We start from the raw sequence: 16,191 nt of genomic DNA on the forward strand, positions 1-16,191 counted from the left end.
GAAAAGGCCATTTTATTGTGTGCAGTGTTCAGTTTTGTGCTGTGGAGTGCTGTGTCACAATAACAATGGGAGTTGGGGTTTCCCGGGCCAGGTGGGCTTTCACTTTCACTTTCAAACACATCATATGTTGTATAGGCCACTTAGGCCTAATGCCTAAATCAATCAATCAATCAATCAATCAATCAATCAATCAATCAATCAATCAATCAAAAATGAGATAGACATAGGGAAAGATCTGTACAATAAAATGATGTAAAACTAAAATAACTGACTATAAACTGAATATTAGGTCTAGGGCCTACTAGAGGCAATTCCTGCCATGGCTAGGCTATAGCCTATTTTGCCAAACACAAAAAAACAACAATGTAAGAAGCCTATGTTCAGGAAAAAAAAACTGAATGTGCAACCGGAACAGCTTAGAGGACCAACATCATTGGATGATTTATTTTGTAAACCACCAGGCCTAGATAGATAGATAGATAGATAGATAGATAGATAGATAGATAGATAGATAGATAGATAGATAGATAGATAGATAGATAGATAAATAGATAGATAGAAATAGCAGTGATTCCACCTGACTAGACTAACACAGAGTGTGACCTCCCTCTAGCGGTTCCAAATCCCGTTAGTAAAGTTTGGGTAGCGGAGCGGACAGAAGACCCCATGCAAAATGCGCCTGCGTGGATGTTAGCATGTTTGCAGCCACTTCCTAGATACAGAGGAGAAAGCCAACGTCTTGCTGCGGCTGCATCAGAACATCAGATCACAAAGGTACAGTGTACATGCTTCCATGTGAAACATTAGTAGCGAAAGTGTTTAGGTTTATGGAATACATGTGAATTGTTGGTCCATAAGGCCCCTCTACTCACACGGTGGAAATAAAGCTACGTATGCTAGCATTAGCCTACCTAGCACGCCATCTATTATGCTCGCTAACCCATAAACAATGTTAGCCATCAGTTAGCTGCCTTAGCCTGCCCGGTTACATTACTCGTATGTTCTTTATTCATTTCACAAAGGGTTATTTCATTGTCCTCCCCTATTGTACGGGAAGGTGGTTGAGTGACTAGCCTAAATAAAGGTGGCCTGCTGCTGGTACATATCGCAAAGTTGACATTTTAAGTGACTGCTGGTGCTGGCTACTGTACCAACATAGCTAACATAGCATGATGTTCTGCCAACCTTAAGGACTCCAGCGGTTCACCCCAGAAACCCAAGTGTTTAATGCCATGCCACCTTTTCCCGCACTTCTGTACAGGCAGGAACGAAATTGCACTTTCGTAGCCTGGGCTTACAGTGCTTCAGTAATATTCACAGAATGTTCCCTGTCAGATAGCTACATGCAAGTGTCCCTGGCCAATAAAGCAGATTTTGATTCTGACATGGTGTTCAATCGATGAGCTGTTACTTACACGTTCACTGATCAAGGACTTGACTTCTTACGGCATTCAAAGATGATGGGATGTGTTCTGATAGAAATGTCAAAACTGTCATTAACAGGTGTAAGCTGAAAGAGTGAAGTAAAGTAGCATACACTGTTTTGTGTGAAGAAAAGTGTGCATCAACATGCAAGCAAAGGGGCTGTAACAGCAATCTCTGATGGCGGACCATAGTTACAGGGGTATTCCTGAAATCACAGGGAAAAGAATAAAATTACAATCTTGTATCTTTTTCTTTGTGATTAAGCATTACTTTTAGTGCCCCAACCCATTACAATTACTTTTACTGTACCAGACCAACCAACTAACATGTAAGTAGAGGTGCACCGAAATGAAAATTTGTGGCCGAAACCGAAACCGAAAAATAATGAATCACTTGGCCGAATACCGAAACCGAAACCGAATATTACAGTTCAGTCAAAAGTGATCAAAAGTTAGTTTTTTCACTATTTTTGAATATTGCTGAAATAATGGTTTATTTATGGATGTGCACGAATATTCGAATGTTCAAATATTCGTTTTCCTTTCGAATTTAGAATAGTCCTGTCGAATAAAAAAAATCCAGCCAGTAAAAAAAAAATCTGTGTTGGCCTCCCTGGCAGTGTTAAGTGACAAATGAAAAGTACTGCAGGGTTACATTAAATTAACCCAGTAGCTCCCCTGTATTCTAATTTCTCTGGTAGGTCTAGATACCATGCTCATCTTTAATTTCCAACTCGTAAGGCGAGTGTGTCTGAAAGCGTCCCGCCCCCCGCCGACACGACACACACACAGCCAGGGAGAAGCCACGCATCTCGTGCATTTCGGGAATGGGCATTGGGCATTCATAAATAAATCGCTGACACTGTAAATCTGCAATTGGTGATGGTTTTGTAAACATGGACTGTCATCTGTAACTGTTCGGGAATAATGTCACATCAATTTGCGTCTGATTTGGCCAGCGTAAACTTCTGCAAGGTAAGCTACTTGTAGCTGTCAGTCAGTGTCAACAATGGCAGGTTATTTCAATATCTCGCTAATAGGCTAATGATAAGCTAACAAGCGAAGTAAACTAGCTGAGCACTCTTAGCTGAGGCGATTGTATCTGGCTTACTATAATCTGCAACTATTTGGGGTTCGTTTCATATGGCGTTGCTTCAGATTTGTAAAACAAACTTGGTAAAAGCCACCCCCTGTAGCCGTGCGAATCGGGATACTGTCTGTCAACAATGTCAATTGCTAACTAGTTCTAATGCAGCCCAACTAGCGAACAGCTGTTCAGTGGGGTTTACTTTGCCGTGCCACGAGAATGGAAGGAGGGGAAGGGAATGATAAATATTTCTTGTCACAGACGCACAGACTCCTCTTCCAGTGAACGTGCTGCTGGACGTTCAGAGGTGTACACTCGACAGCATTTTCTAGCTATTGCTCCCCCCTGGTGCTGTAGATGGAAGGCCACTGTAAATAAGTATTGAACTCTTTATGATACGTCGGCGGAATTTAGGCTACACGTTTCAAGGGATGACAGTGGAAATCCCTCAGTTAGCAAACGCACGTCTTTTTTTCGGATTTTCGAATAACATTCCAATAGTGACCATCGAATTTCGAATAGGCTACTGTATTTGGCAGAAATGCACATCCAAATGTTTTGACATGTTTTGGAAAGAAAATAAATGTGTATTTGATGTCTTCAAATGTTAGAGTAGAACTGATTTACTGAATTAGTTTAATTAATGCCCATTTTCAATTCATTTTCTATTCGGCCTCCGATTCGGCCGCTCAATTGGCTTTCGGCCGAAAACCGAAAGTGTCTTTTTTTGCATTTTCGGCCGAATATTTTCGGCGGCCGAATTTTCGGTGCACCTCTACATGGAAGTTTTAGTTTTCTGGTGGTATTATATTGTTGTGATTGATGTGATCAAAGTTATGCTTTGCTTGTTGTGTATAGTGTACACTAACGTCTATGATGTGGTGTCTGTTGTGTGTTTAAAGTAGAAGACCCTGCTTCTGGTGCAGCGTGCACTTCGCTGGCTGCTGCCACAGATCCGTTACCCTGGGGCTCTCCGTCACTTCTTCGGCCTTCCAAAATGCCTGCCGCCCTAGCGGACACCAGCCAGATCATCTGTGAAGTATGGGCCTGCAACCTGGAGGAGGAGATGAGGAAAATACGGCAGATCGTCCAGAGCTACAACTTCATCGCCATGGTATGGTACTCGCACGCCTATTCCGCCACGTTTCCACCAATAGGAAGTCCATCTCTTTTGTTGAACAGCACTGTAAAACAGCTTGCACGTTTAGGTATTTACATAGCTTATACACATGATGTTTGTTTCACCTCATTAGTCAAGAATTTCTGATATTCTGGCATTCCAAGTCATTCCTTTTGGATATATCGTGCAAACCGTCTATCCCTCTAAACCCACTGAAAACACAACAAGATTGTCTTGTGAAAATGATGTGGGCCTTGTGAAAATGATGTGAGCTCATCGTCGTCATGTTGCATCACCATGCCATTTTTTGTTGTTGTTGCTGTTTTTTGTTTCCATCTCATTTCGTCTTCATTTCCTTTTCCGCAACAGGACACGGAGTTCCCCGGTGTGGTCGTCCGGCCAATCGGTGAGTTCCGCAGCACGGTGGAGTACCAGTACCAGCTGCTGCGGTGCAACGTGGACCTGCTGAAAATCATCCAGCTTGGCCTCTCCTTCATGAACGAGGACGGGGACTACCCGCAGGGCACCACCACGTGGCAGTTCAACTTCAAGTTCAACCTAACGTACGTAGCGACAAGTTATGTTAGCAAGCAAGCAACTGTACAGGCAGTCCTCCTGAGTGTTTCACTTCATCAGATGGAGCGCTTTTGGATGTTTCTAGACAACATGTTTGGCCTGTCAAAAGATTTCAACTGTCCACAAACAACAGTTTTGTGAAATGTAAGGGGTGCAAGAGAATAGATAGGGTATTTTGGGGCTGTTGTGGCCTTTCAGTTCAGGCAAACTGCCTGGGAAAACTGGGGTCACAGCATGTTGCTGTCATTTGAAGTCATATAAATTTGTGTATGCACTTGTCTTTCTTCGCCGTTCTCTCTCTCTAGCAGTGATTCCACCCATTTTGGGGCCCCTTGACAAAATATAGACATGGGGACCTCTTGAATTGTTTTTGCTGGTATTTACGTATGATGCCTGTTGGTCCCTACAATGGTCAAATTTGGTGTGGTCCTTGGCAATTGCCTAGTCTTGTCTTTTGGTTAAAAAAAAAAAAAAAACAATCTCTGTCTCTTTGCCTCTGCCGTTCTTTCCCTCTCGCTCTCTGCTCCCTCCAGAGAGGACATGTACTCCCAGGAGTCGATAGACCTCCTGACGAACTCGGGCCTCCAGTTCAAGAAGCACGAGGAAGAGGGCATCGACACGCTTTACTTCGCCGAGCTGCTCATGACGTCAGGCCTGGTGCTGTGCGAAAACGTCAAGTGGCTGTCTTTTCACAGGTGGGTCAGCCTGGACGGGTACACACACACACACACACACACACACACACACACACACACACACACACACACACACACACACACACACACACACACACACACACACCAGGGCTTGATGTTAACTTGTTTGCTCAGAGGCCACTGTGGCTAGTGGTTTTCCTGAGTCACTAGTCATTTAGCCTTCTGCTAGCCAGAGTTTTGTTGTCAGTTTTTTCCCCCTTAAACTATTCTTGCAGAATTGATCCAGCTCCTGTGATTTGTCACACCAAAGAATAAGTTACCTGTCAAAGCGGCTAGTGAGACTGAAATTGTTACTAGCTACACAGCAAAGCTTTACCAGCATTTTGTCGGTTGGCAGTTGCCAATGTCAAGCCCTGACACACACACACACACACACACAAACCATACAGAGATAAATCAATATCAATAGTGTGTTTAAGTTGTTTGGGTGAAGTTCAAGTTGATGACGTCAAGTTTTCAGTTGGTTGTGGGTGCACTTTGAGGTAGACACTCCCTTGGATACTAGGGCTGTAACGATATACTCAACTCGCGTTTGGGTTCGTATGAGGATTTTTGACATACGATTCAATACACCGCATGATTTTTAAAATGTATCTTTTTGATGACTGTTTATAGGTAGAATAGGTTGCAAGAGGTTACTAATAATATAACGAAAGTTAAAAAGTAATAATGATATTGATTTGAAGCTTTGAAGCACCATGACATCGTGTCATGTGGTTGTTTTCTGGACAGAAGAGTAACAGAACTTTGAAAGGGTGTATCACAATACTGCCTTCTTCTATCAAGATACAGTATCGTGACTCTGTGTATCACGATTTTTTTATTCGATACAATATCGTTACAGCCCTATTGGAAATAGCTCAAGGCCGGCACAGAAAGATAAAGAGGAAAAAAGACACGTACACACACACACACACGGCTAGAAATGGGTTAAGGGTGATTTTGGGATTTAACTGGTTGGGGGGGGGGTCATTGAAGGAACGTATTGGCAATGACTGGTGCTGATTCCAGTTGAATCTGTCTGCGCTTCACTTCTGTAGTTGAAGGTATAGTTGGCGTCCGCGCCATTGTCTTTCTCACGAAGCGTAATTCCACAATAGTTATTCAGGGAGGGGGAGAAGGAGTCGCACACAGGAGCTGAATGCACTTCAGTAAAACTGTATTATAAATGCAGAAAATAAAGAAAACCAAGGACAAAGTGGGATAACAAACCTTTTGGGAACGTATGTTACCCCACTTTGTCCTTGATTTTGTTTTATTTTCGTCATTTATAATACAGTTTTACTGAAGTCATTTCTGTAGTTCAATCTTTCTGCCCATCTTCCCTGTCTCCCGTTACACATCTTATTCCCCAACACCCACTGTGTAGCCCAGCTGGTTAATATTTACACAGGCTTGATGGTTTTAATACCCTGTGTGTATGTATATTTGTGAACTTGTGACTTGTGTGCTAGGCTTGGGACAGCACAGTCTTCTTTGTAATGTCTTCGGTTAAGTCGTCAAAACTCGTCGCAACATCGGAACAGTTAGGTCACTTCAGCCATGGAATTATTTGACAGACATAGGAGGGGTGGAGCAACACGGGCCTCCTTATAGCATTTTCAGTTAGGTAGTCATATCTTCAAAACTGTTTGATGACTTCAGGCAGTTATTGCCTGATTTGTTCACTGTGTACGTTGTATGAGTGTTGAAGGTAGATGTGTGAGCATATTATTGATGGGTCAGTCTTTAACATGATGAATGAGGATCTTGCGTGAGGATGGTGTTGCCCAGCATGCATTGATTGAGTTGCTCTTCATGTTATGAAGTGTGTTGACGTGCCAAACTATATATTGGGCACCATTGCCCATGGGGAAACGGGTTTGAATCCGGCCTGGGTCATGTCCTAGCCCTTACACATCGCTTTCACTCTCTCACTCTCACAGTTTTCTGTCTCCATCTTCACTGTCCTATCCAGGGCTCTAAATTAACACCAGCCAACTGGCCAAGTGCTGGAGAAATTTCATTTTGGCTGGTAGAAAAGACCAACTTACTAGCCAGTAGTAGCCACCCATTGGTGAGCGTGTTTGTTTGGCTAGTAAGGTTAACATTTACTAGCATTTTTGGCTTGTGATGTAAAACAGTTAATTTAGAGCCCTGCTCCTATCTGAATAAAGGCTAAAAGAAACCAACATTCCCACCCTCTGCAGTGACTGCAGTTTCTGTCCTGTATACATAAAATGTTTTTTCATATAATACGTTTCCAATGTCACTGACCCAGTGACTACTTCTCTGACGTCTCGGTCCTATATACATTGGTGTTTTTTTTTCACAAACGTTTCTTCCTGGTCTGTCTCTTTCTTTGCAGCGGCTACAGTCTTTCAGATGTTTCTTTCCGTTTTAAGTATTGATAACTATCATTTCCTCCTCGTCTCTCCCTCTGTAGATGTTTCTGTCCGATGTAAGTGTTTTTAAAGGGTTTATGAAACAAAAACAAACGGTCATTCCCATTAAAGCCTTGTTTTTTCTGATAGCATCGATGAGACTTTGAACCCAATCATCCTGGAGAAACTTGTGAAAATGGCAACTCAAAGTGTGAATTCTGTGAAATTTGGTGTGACTAATGAGCTGGGCTGTGACATCAAAGAGGAGAGTCCCTGGTTTGCTAGTATGGCGATCTGAGAAAACAACACACATTTGATGGACCCACATCTTATAAAGCAGGGGTCCCCAAACTTTTTCCTCTGGGGGCCACATTATCTTTCATGACAGTGATCGGGGGCCAGGATCAATCATGTGGGCTGTATACTAGGCCACTGCCTGTTATAGTCATAATTTCTAGCACAAAATAGTTCATCATTGCAAGTGATTTGCAAAAGAAGCGAGTACTTCACATGTTTCTCAATTTGAAACACCACAGGTATTCCTTTTGATTTCCAAAAAACATGTAAAAATAGCAAGGAAAGTTTAGAAAAATATGGTTTAAAAAATATATTTGATCATTATTCTATTTTCTGTGAGGATTGCTTCTTTGGGCCAGTTCAAATGGTGAGGTGCAGAGAGGTGGAGGGCCGGTCAAAGGGGCTTGGCGGGCCGCATCCGGCCCCCGGGCCTTAGTTTGGGGACCCCTGCTATAAAGGAACCAAAATTCTGATACAAACATCAGCGTGTCGAAAAACCACACATCCAACCTCATGAGAAAAAAAAAACAGCAGCACAAATCTATTTCAGAGGCACTGATACATCTGCAGAAAGTGACATGTCTGACAGGCGAAGTGACCATTGTTGACCTAGCCTGACAGTTTATTTTCTTTATGGTTACGGATGCTAAGGGCGCTTTGCCATGACCCAAAGATGACATGGCGTGTGTATTTGTTGACAAATGGGGGGCATTTTGATTCAATTGCGCGATATAGTGTGATTGAAATGCATGTACATGCAAAAATATTATCAACTAGAGAAAAAACGGAGGTAATGGGCTGTTGGAGCAGCCCCGTAATCCTAAAAAAGAAGAAGAGAGAAAAAAAGTAGGCCTACTCTATATGCATCTCCGTTTATTCGCTAAGTAGTAGCCCAGTCTGTGAGTTGGCTGTCCCCGACCGAGAGCACCACGGAGGCTGAAGCGCGGATATCCCAAAACCAATTTATTGACCAGTTGAATGGCAATCAACAAAAAGTGCATATCCCGAGAGCATTTGCACCGGTTTGGCATGTAATCTGCATTACCATTTCCTGAAAACAACATACAAAGCAGATGGACAAGGTAAAACGTAGCCTAAAGCAAAGCAGTGCACGAGCAGTTACAGGGGCAGTTTCAGTCTGCACGCCGGCGATGTCAATTGTTGGAACTGCTTGAGACAATAGTATTCTCTTCAGTACAAACATGCCCGTGATCTCCACATTTGTGGTGAAGCACGAGGGGTGGAAATGTGCCGAGCACAACAGTGACCATGAGCTTGCTTCAAAACCACGCCGGTGTGGCAGCTTTTGTGATATGCACCGGAATTCTCATCCACATGTACATCTGCTTGTACAAGGCTATGGCAAGCGATGTGGGACAAATGTATGGCAGGAAGCGAATGTCAACATAAACAGAGATTACACAATCTTCGATATGGTCAGCAAATGTTTTGGGGCTGTCATTTATGTTATGCCTACACTTTGGAATTAGATCAGAGTCTTGTTGTTACACAGGCATATTTGATTTATCCCAACTGTACCCTATACTTAACTTTACTCAGTCTATCCTACAAGCAGATAGCCTATAGGGCGGATGAGAATCCGGTGCATATCACAAAAGCTGCCACACCGGTGCCTGCGTACGAATTGGATCCACAGAGCCCTTGTTTTAGCCTTCTCCACAGTTGGCCACAGTTCCATCATTCTTCACAGAAGGGAACTTGTGCAAAGATATTCCTTCTGTCAAGTAGCCATTTTTGCTGCTGGCACCGTTCGGCCCTCCAGCAACACACTGCTTGACACTGCGCTTTGGTTTGGCACTAGCCGCCATTGATCTGAACAAGGTGGAATGAGGTGAACTCCCCCCTTTTATGTCACGCATATCATTTGCATAAAATTTGCATGTCACCAAAAAAAACGAACATAACACTTTTTGGGAACGTTTTAACATGACTTTTAGGACAAAATATCACCCAGACAATATCCCATTTTATTCACAAGGCTTAGAACTTTCAGAATCTGTCCCGGAAATGGTCAAATTCCTTTACTTTGTTTTCGTTTCATAAACACTTTAACTTGAACCTTTCCTCTGCCTGTCCCCCCTCTGCTCTGCTCTGCAGCGGCTATGACTTTGGCTACCTGGTGAAGCTCCTCACAGACGCCCGGCTCCCGGAGGAGGAGCATGAGTTCTTCCACATCCTCAACCTCTTCTTCCCGGCCATCTACGACGTCAAGTACCTCATGAAGAGCTGCAAGAACCTCAAGGTAATGTAATAATCGCCCTACATTGACGCCTACATGACATTGGTGCCACCCCCCCTCGTCGTCATTTCTTGCCTTTCTCTTTGTACAGCTCGCGGTATGGACGTGTCTGTCATGCCGTCTTGTTAAACACAAGGATCGTAATTGTATGTTGTGTACTTAGTAGTAGTTCAGTCAGCGTCCACTCTAAGGCGCTTTGTAGCATCCTTCACGCAGTAAACGCAGAAGGCAACAACTTTACATCATGTACGGCTGAGGACTTTAAGTTCTGGAGAATAACGTGAGGATCTATGGCCAGGTTGATAAGGTGATGATACACAGGGTTTTTTTTTTATAATCTCTCTGGCCAATGATACTAGGAGATGTTGTTTAAACTGTTGTTTAAATCATGTTTTATTAGGAGAACTTGGATCAGCAGCAGACAACTTTTTTTTCAGCCATTTCATCAGAAAATGAATAGCCAATCATGACGTTGCCCGCCAACATTGCTCAAAAAGTTGCCCTGTGTATCATTACAGCAGGCACAGATATCTCTGCACACGACTACAACACCCACAACAACCTCGTCAGCCAGACCTGGCACCATATAATGACAATCGTTAACTCAATTCTGAACTCAGTTCTAACCACACAACAGTGACTTTACTATTGAATGTGCACAGTAATGCTTTTGCTACAATGTGGCTATTAAATCGCTGAGTCTGTACACTCGTGGTAAGACATAGGACCTGTTCTGCCAGCACCCACCTTTTTCAGCTGACTATCAAAGCCCGAAACCAAAGCATTGTAGACTGCAAACTGTAACTGTTTCGATTACAAATGTGTCTTGTTGGTGCGTATTACGTGTAAGGTGTAATGGACTCTGAAAGTGAGGCTTATGCTCATTTTTGTTCATTCCCTCCCCATGTAGGGCGGGCTCCAAGAGGTGGCGGATCAGCTGGAGTTGAAGCGGATTGGCCGGCAGCACCAGGCAGGCTCTGATTCGCTGCTGACGGGGATGGCCTTCTTCCGCATGAAGGAGGTAATGCCTCGTACACACACACACACACACACACACACACACACACACACACACAGTGCTTAGGCTCTACATCTTGCGCCACCACAATTTTGCATTATAGTTTTTGGATTACATGTACATGTATCTTCACTTGTGTCCTGGCACATTCTGTACACCCATTACCTTTTGCACTGCATAGTGATTGAACTTTGTCATTTCATAGGCACTTTTACATTCACATACTGTATATGGACTTTCCATGCATCTTGTACACTCTTTCAGAGTTTACATTGTTATAGATTGTTTTTACAGTATAGGCCCCTACTTGTTTCATAGCAGATATGCAGAAGGTCTTGTTTGAGTTGAGATGATGTACCCAATAAAAACTCCTCCACTTTTGCAGTTGTTCTTAATTAAAATACTTGATAAACCCAGTCAAACGGTTCTCCTCCTTGCTATTGCAGCTGTTCTTTGAAGACAACATCGACGACGCCAAGTACTGCGGGCGTCTGTACGGCCTGGGCTCCGGCTCGACCCAGAGCCAGAACGGCATCTCCAACTCGTCCCAAGAAGAGAGCAACAGCAAGCACTGACCACCAAGACATCGCCCAAGCAAGACCATGATGCACTTGTTTATTCAGTTCCATTCGTGTCTACGTAACAGTATCAACCCTTCCAGCAACAACATTACAAACTCTTGTTTTCAAAAAAAAAGAAGAGGAAAAAAACTTAAAGACAAACAACAACAACAACAACAACAAAGGAACCAACCAAGAATCATTCCAGTGGATTTCAGCCAATGTGACCAGGCCTGGTTTGCCCAGTCGATGACTCAACGCACGAATAAACCAATCCAAAGCGTTTGGATGAAGTTAGAGGATTTTTGTATTCACCAGTTGTTGTTTTTATTTTTTTCCTTTTATTCTCTTCTTTTTTGCCTCAGTTTTTTTTGTTTTGCTTTGTTCTGCGTTGGTTGTGGCTGGAGCGGGAACTGTGCCCTAGTGAAACATGGACACCAGCGACACCTAGAGGTCACTATCTGCACAGCAGCCACCACCAGCCCCACACTCAACAACACACACAGCAAACCACTCTGGCTCCTGGTTCCGGCTGCTGCTCGGCCCCGACCTGGCCCAGAGTCCGTCTGCTGTGTGACCCCAGGGTACAGTTCTTCCCTCCAGACTCTCCTTCTTGTTTCTTTTTTTTTTGGAACGTGGAGACAGACTGATGGCGGGAGGGGCGAGGATTTTAACGGAAGCTTTAAAGAAAAATAGAAAACAAAAGAAAAATGAGGAGGTGGCGGCGGCAGCAGCAGCAGCAGCAGTGGCGGCAGGCATTGGGATGCAGACGGGTGTTTTCTGTGCACCCTCGGCGGAGTCTGAGTGGGAATTTTATTTGGTTGGGAATGGCGCCCCCTGGGTGGCACAGGTTGGCATGGGCCTAGCAGCCCTTTGCCCTCCACCCCCCTCTCCATGAATGTCCAACCCCATGATTGTGGCATCTTTTTATTGTAAAGGATATGTGTTGTTTAAAGCTGTTGTACATTAAAAATGTTTATACAAAGATGAGTAAAAATGTGTGTTTTAAAATCCCCAACAGACAAGGCTGCCCTTCACTGGCTTTAATGGGAGATGAAGCTGTGTGTTTTGAAAATGCCAATGTATTTGCAAATGTATTTGCTTTCCATACATTCATGCAATCCATTTAATATTAAGTATTAAAACTAAAGCACAGTGTCCGTTTAGAAGTGAAATTGCATTGCTTGTAGTAATGTCAGCAATACTCTCCAAAGCATTTGACAGTAGCATGCTTAATTCAGGTGTTGGAAGTTCACTGCACAGTAATAGCTTGGACTGCACTGTCCCACAAAGGCAAATACAGTGCCGCCAGTTAGTAATTGGAACCCTTGAAGTTTAAGCACATTGAGGGACATATCTCCAGACAACAAATAATAAGGTCAACCATGATTTTTCTATAGAAAGCTTGTGGTTGATACTAAATGTTAAAATTATCAACAGCAATGAAAACTAAACTACAAGGGGGGGGGAATTGAAGAAGGTAAAGCTCCTGGAATCACTGGTATTGGCACCCTTTACTGGATACCATTGTAGAAACCTAATTTGACTGAAATATGATAGATAACCAATGGGAATCACCTTTGACAAATTACTTTTGCCCATAGGACATGAATTGGGCAAGGATTTTTTACATTTGTGTTGTAAATAGCCACCTGTTACATCTTGTGCGTCTTTGACAAATGTGAAGACAGAGGGTCTGCCTGAGGACAGCAGAAATACTATTATTTGCAAAAACAACACCTCCAAATCATAAAAGAGACGGGCATGGGGCATTGTCCAAGGCTAGACCCACTCGCAGGCATTAGTAATTTTGGCCACTGGTGGGTAGGGCTACTAGGCTACCTCCTGACTCGTGTGCTGTAGTCAAATTCTGGCAACGCCTTGCCAGAATATGACTCGACTACAGAGGGTCAGCTGTACAAAAATACCAGTCATAACCCAGGCCTTATGGGCCACAGCTTCTGTTTGGAGACCAGCAACATATTTGTTCCTGCCAAGCTTAATGTTCTTAGCTTTATTAGAGTGAGTGAGAAGCTGTTTCCTGGCCTCTACTAATGCATAGACAATACAGTTCAAGAGTTCACAATGATCAACAAAGTGAGAAGTGATTAACATTGGTGCATATAAAAGCATGCATAGGCAACTCTGTTTTACTTAAGAGCGCATCTGTTCTTCCATTATACCTGTAGGCCTACATAGACACATCCTCTGAGGAGAGTTTATGTGTCAGCTAGTTCCTCTGTGGAAGAAATTGAGCCATAGACTGAAGTTATGTCTGAATCAATGATTTATTAATCTTAGCACATTAAATATTGCAGAATAAGTAAAGCATACAGAGCTCTGGGTTCAATCCTCTCACCCTAAAACATGATGATCCAATCCTGAATTTCCCTGAACCCGAAAGTTATTATATGCTAACAGAGATTATTTATTTATTATGTTATGACTATGCATGTACTCTCTGGGTCCTCTGCCTGGTTTGGGTTATCCAGATCACCGTGTCACCTCTTTCTCATCCATGGCCCTTGTCTTCTCCGTCTGCTTGGAACACCAACACAAACCTGCACACATAAGCCCAGACCTACAACAGGCAACACACAATCTGGCTTCCGGGCATGCTTGTCCAGACCACATAATTACACACAACCCAAGACTCTTCCAGATGCGTCAATAATGAAATGTATTAGTGACATCAATATAATGCATAAGAAGCTGTCTTCCACTGGTTGCTTCTTCCCAACGGTCACCTATAAACAAACATGGTCAGAAATGTCCATACTTCCAACAATTTTCCACTTAAAATGGACTTCAAAGTAAATTTTGCACAAAAAAGTGCATCTTCATTAAGGCACAAACTTGTGTCACCACATCAGGCCTGTTGACACATCTGGAGGTCACTGTGCCCTTCACATCAAGTCATAGAGTCAGCAATCATTTAATAACAAACAGTACCAACCCACCAACACTTATCCAGTCTCGCACACAACCAGGCCAAAGACAAGGTTAAGAATCACATACCAATATTCTCTCCTAATCACACATCCCAGTTAGCTCATAGTAGATTTTGGATTGCAATATTGCATGTAATATTCCATGAGTATCTTTCAGTCGGGACCAGTCAGATGACACTACACCAATCCCTGTTGAAGAGTAACATGCACAACAATAATCTTGCAAGTTGCAATCGTTTAAAACTTATCCACACAGAAAAACGTCTTAATTATCTCACCTGGATTTTTCTCCTGGGGTCCTGTGTCTTCACGCTGACCTGATCTTAAAGAGAGCCCATCACATAAAACAATTTTCATATTTCACTAATAATTTGACACATTATTAGAATACATAACATAACATAAAATGTAATGCTTGATTAATTCAAAGCATCAATACGTAATTGGCCTCTGATTCTGAAAATGAATACATGCTTAACATGGGTAATGAGGTGAGGCCATGATCACATCTCTTTGGCGAGCATTACTCTTCGCAATCCTGACTTACAGGTGACAGGCCCATTCATGCAACGCCTTGACAGAATATGACAGCCCCCCTATAACTCTACAGATGATCAGCTGCATCAAATTCACTGTACATACAACTACCACCCTCCACGATCACCTCAGAAACTTTGGCAAGTATTGGCCTTTGAACTGAAATACATGGAAAAAAGTCTTTCACCCTGTAAGTACATGATTCAAATGTAATGTCATAACAACAAGCCTTTGTTTGACATCGTCACTGTTCTATAGAGTAACACGTTTCGGACCAGTGTCCACTTGCGATTCTTAATAACTGGACTCAAAGTTTGGGGAAGATATTTATTCCAACAACAAGACACCGTCTTCCCAACTCAAAGGTGAATACAGTTATCAAATAATTCGGAAGTGTTAAGTGTAGTAGTCAATGGACAACATGACAAATCGATTTGACTACAGCAGCTTGTCCATACACTATGGCCCATGACTAACCATTCTGCTGGCACAGAAAAACGGTGTTCTCAACATATTATTAAAACATGAAAAAAAGGAAAAGAAAAGAGAAAAAACAACAACAATAGTCAGACATACTGTACACCTTCTTGAAAATATTTACAAACAAATCCTATTGACATGCTGCACAAATGTAGTCTTCCTGGCCAACTGTGTACTGGACGCAGGTCTGGTGGAACCAGCGCAGGCACCGGTCACACCCGATCTAAAACAATTTTTGAAAGTTTGATTATCAAAGTTTGAGGAATTGGGTATACTATTGTATGTTTGATTTATTTATAAGCTGGAATTTGGGTAAAAATGGATAAAGGATTATTGATCAATGCCCAGTTGAGTAAGATGGGGTTTAACTCTTACCCATTGTGTGTCCCCAGTCTGTTCCCCACAGCTGTGGCACAGGTCCTGCAGGTCGTCTTGCAGTGCAGAGAACAAGAGTTAGCGCTCATGTTTGACAGAAATTGTATATAAACAAGAGGAATTTTGAAATAAAACAACAAAAACACCTGTGTTCAAAATAAGAGAAAGCACAATCTCCTCTCTTAATTTGTTGATGTCTGTGGGTGATGTGTTGAACTGTAGAGGCAATCCCTCCAAGACACATTTGGCGAACTGTGAATGAAAAATATCACAAAGTATGCACAATGACAATCCTTACTTGCAATGCTAGAGTATTTAATCATTCCACATCCAAAGCAAACTGCAGCATTAGTCTTTGTAAGGAGCCATTTTCAGAGATCAAAAAATCAAAGAAAACAGGTCAACAGACAAGTCATGTTATACCATT

At 42.7% G+C, this 16,191-nt stretch overlaps 2 protein-coding genes across 3 annotated transcripts in view; one reads left to right on the forward strand and one right to left on the reverse strand.

Moving 5' to 3' along the window:
- The first annotated feature begins 544 nt into the window (after positions 1-544).
- cnot8 (CCR4-NOT transcription complex, subunit 8) lies at positions 545-12,408 on the forward strand. Of its 2 annotated transcripts, none has more exons than XM_063203658.1 (7): positions 545-774; positions 3,414-3,625; positions 4,001-4,194; positions 4,741-4,902; positions 9,702-9,846; positions 10,754-10,864; positions 11,308-12,408. In XM_063203658.1, exons 2-7 carry the CDS (start codon positions 3,509-3,511, stop codon positions 11,434-11,436), a joined length of 858 nt encoding a protein of 285 aa, XP_063059728.1. In that variant the 5' UTR covers positions 545-774; positions 3,414-3,508; the 3' UTR covers positions 11,437-12,408. The 2 variants fall into 2 exon arrangements, with proteins under 2 accessions (XP_063059728.1, XP_063059727.1); XM_063203657.1 differs by having other exon boundaries at positions 624-774; positions 3,417-3,625.
- Positions 12,409-13,754: 1,346 nt separating this feature from the next.
- LOC134452960 (uncharacterized) overlaps positions 13,755-16,191 on the reverse strand; it is a 3,624-nt gene continuing 1,187 nt past the window's right edge. Inside the window, exons 3-5 of the mRNA XM_063203659.1 lie at positions 15,911-16,016; positions 15,765-15,820; positions 13,755-15,612 (exon numbers count right to left, since the gene is read on the reverse strand). Coding sequence (XP_063059729.1) covers positions 15,520-15,612; positions 15,765-15,820; positions 15,911-16,016 — 255 coding nt within the window. The 3' untranslated portion in view covers positions 13,755-15,519. The remainder of the gene's footprint in view (positions 15,613-15,764; positions 15,821-15,910; positions 16,017-16,191) is intronic.

The sequence above is a fragment of the Engraulis encrasicolus genome, chromosome 7 (genome assembly GCF_034702125.1).
Source record: "Engraulis encrasicolus isolate BLACKSEA-1 chromosome 7, IST_EnEncr_1.0, whole genome shotgun sequence".
NCBI classification, from domain to species: Eukaryota; Metazoa; Chordata; class Actinopteri; order Clupeiformes; family Engraulidae; genus Engraulis; species Engraulis encrasicolus.

Coding starts and splice junctions, on each gene's coding strand:
- cnot8 (XM_063203658.1), top strand. CDS start 3,509: ATGCCTGCCGCCCTAGCGGACACCAGCCAGATCATCTGTGAAGTATGG. Junction 9,847..10,753: donor AGAGCTGCAAGAACCTCAAG/GTAATGTAATAA, acceptor CTCCCCATGTAG/GGCGGGCTCCAAGAGGTGGC. Junction 10,865..11,307: donor CCTTCTTCCGCATGAAGGAG/GTAATGCCTCGT, acceptor TTGCTATTGCAG/CTGTTCTTTGAAGACAACAT.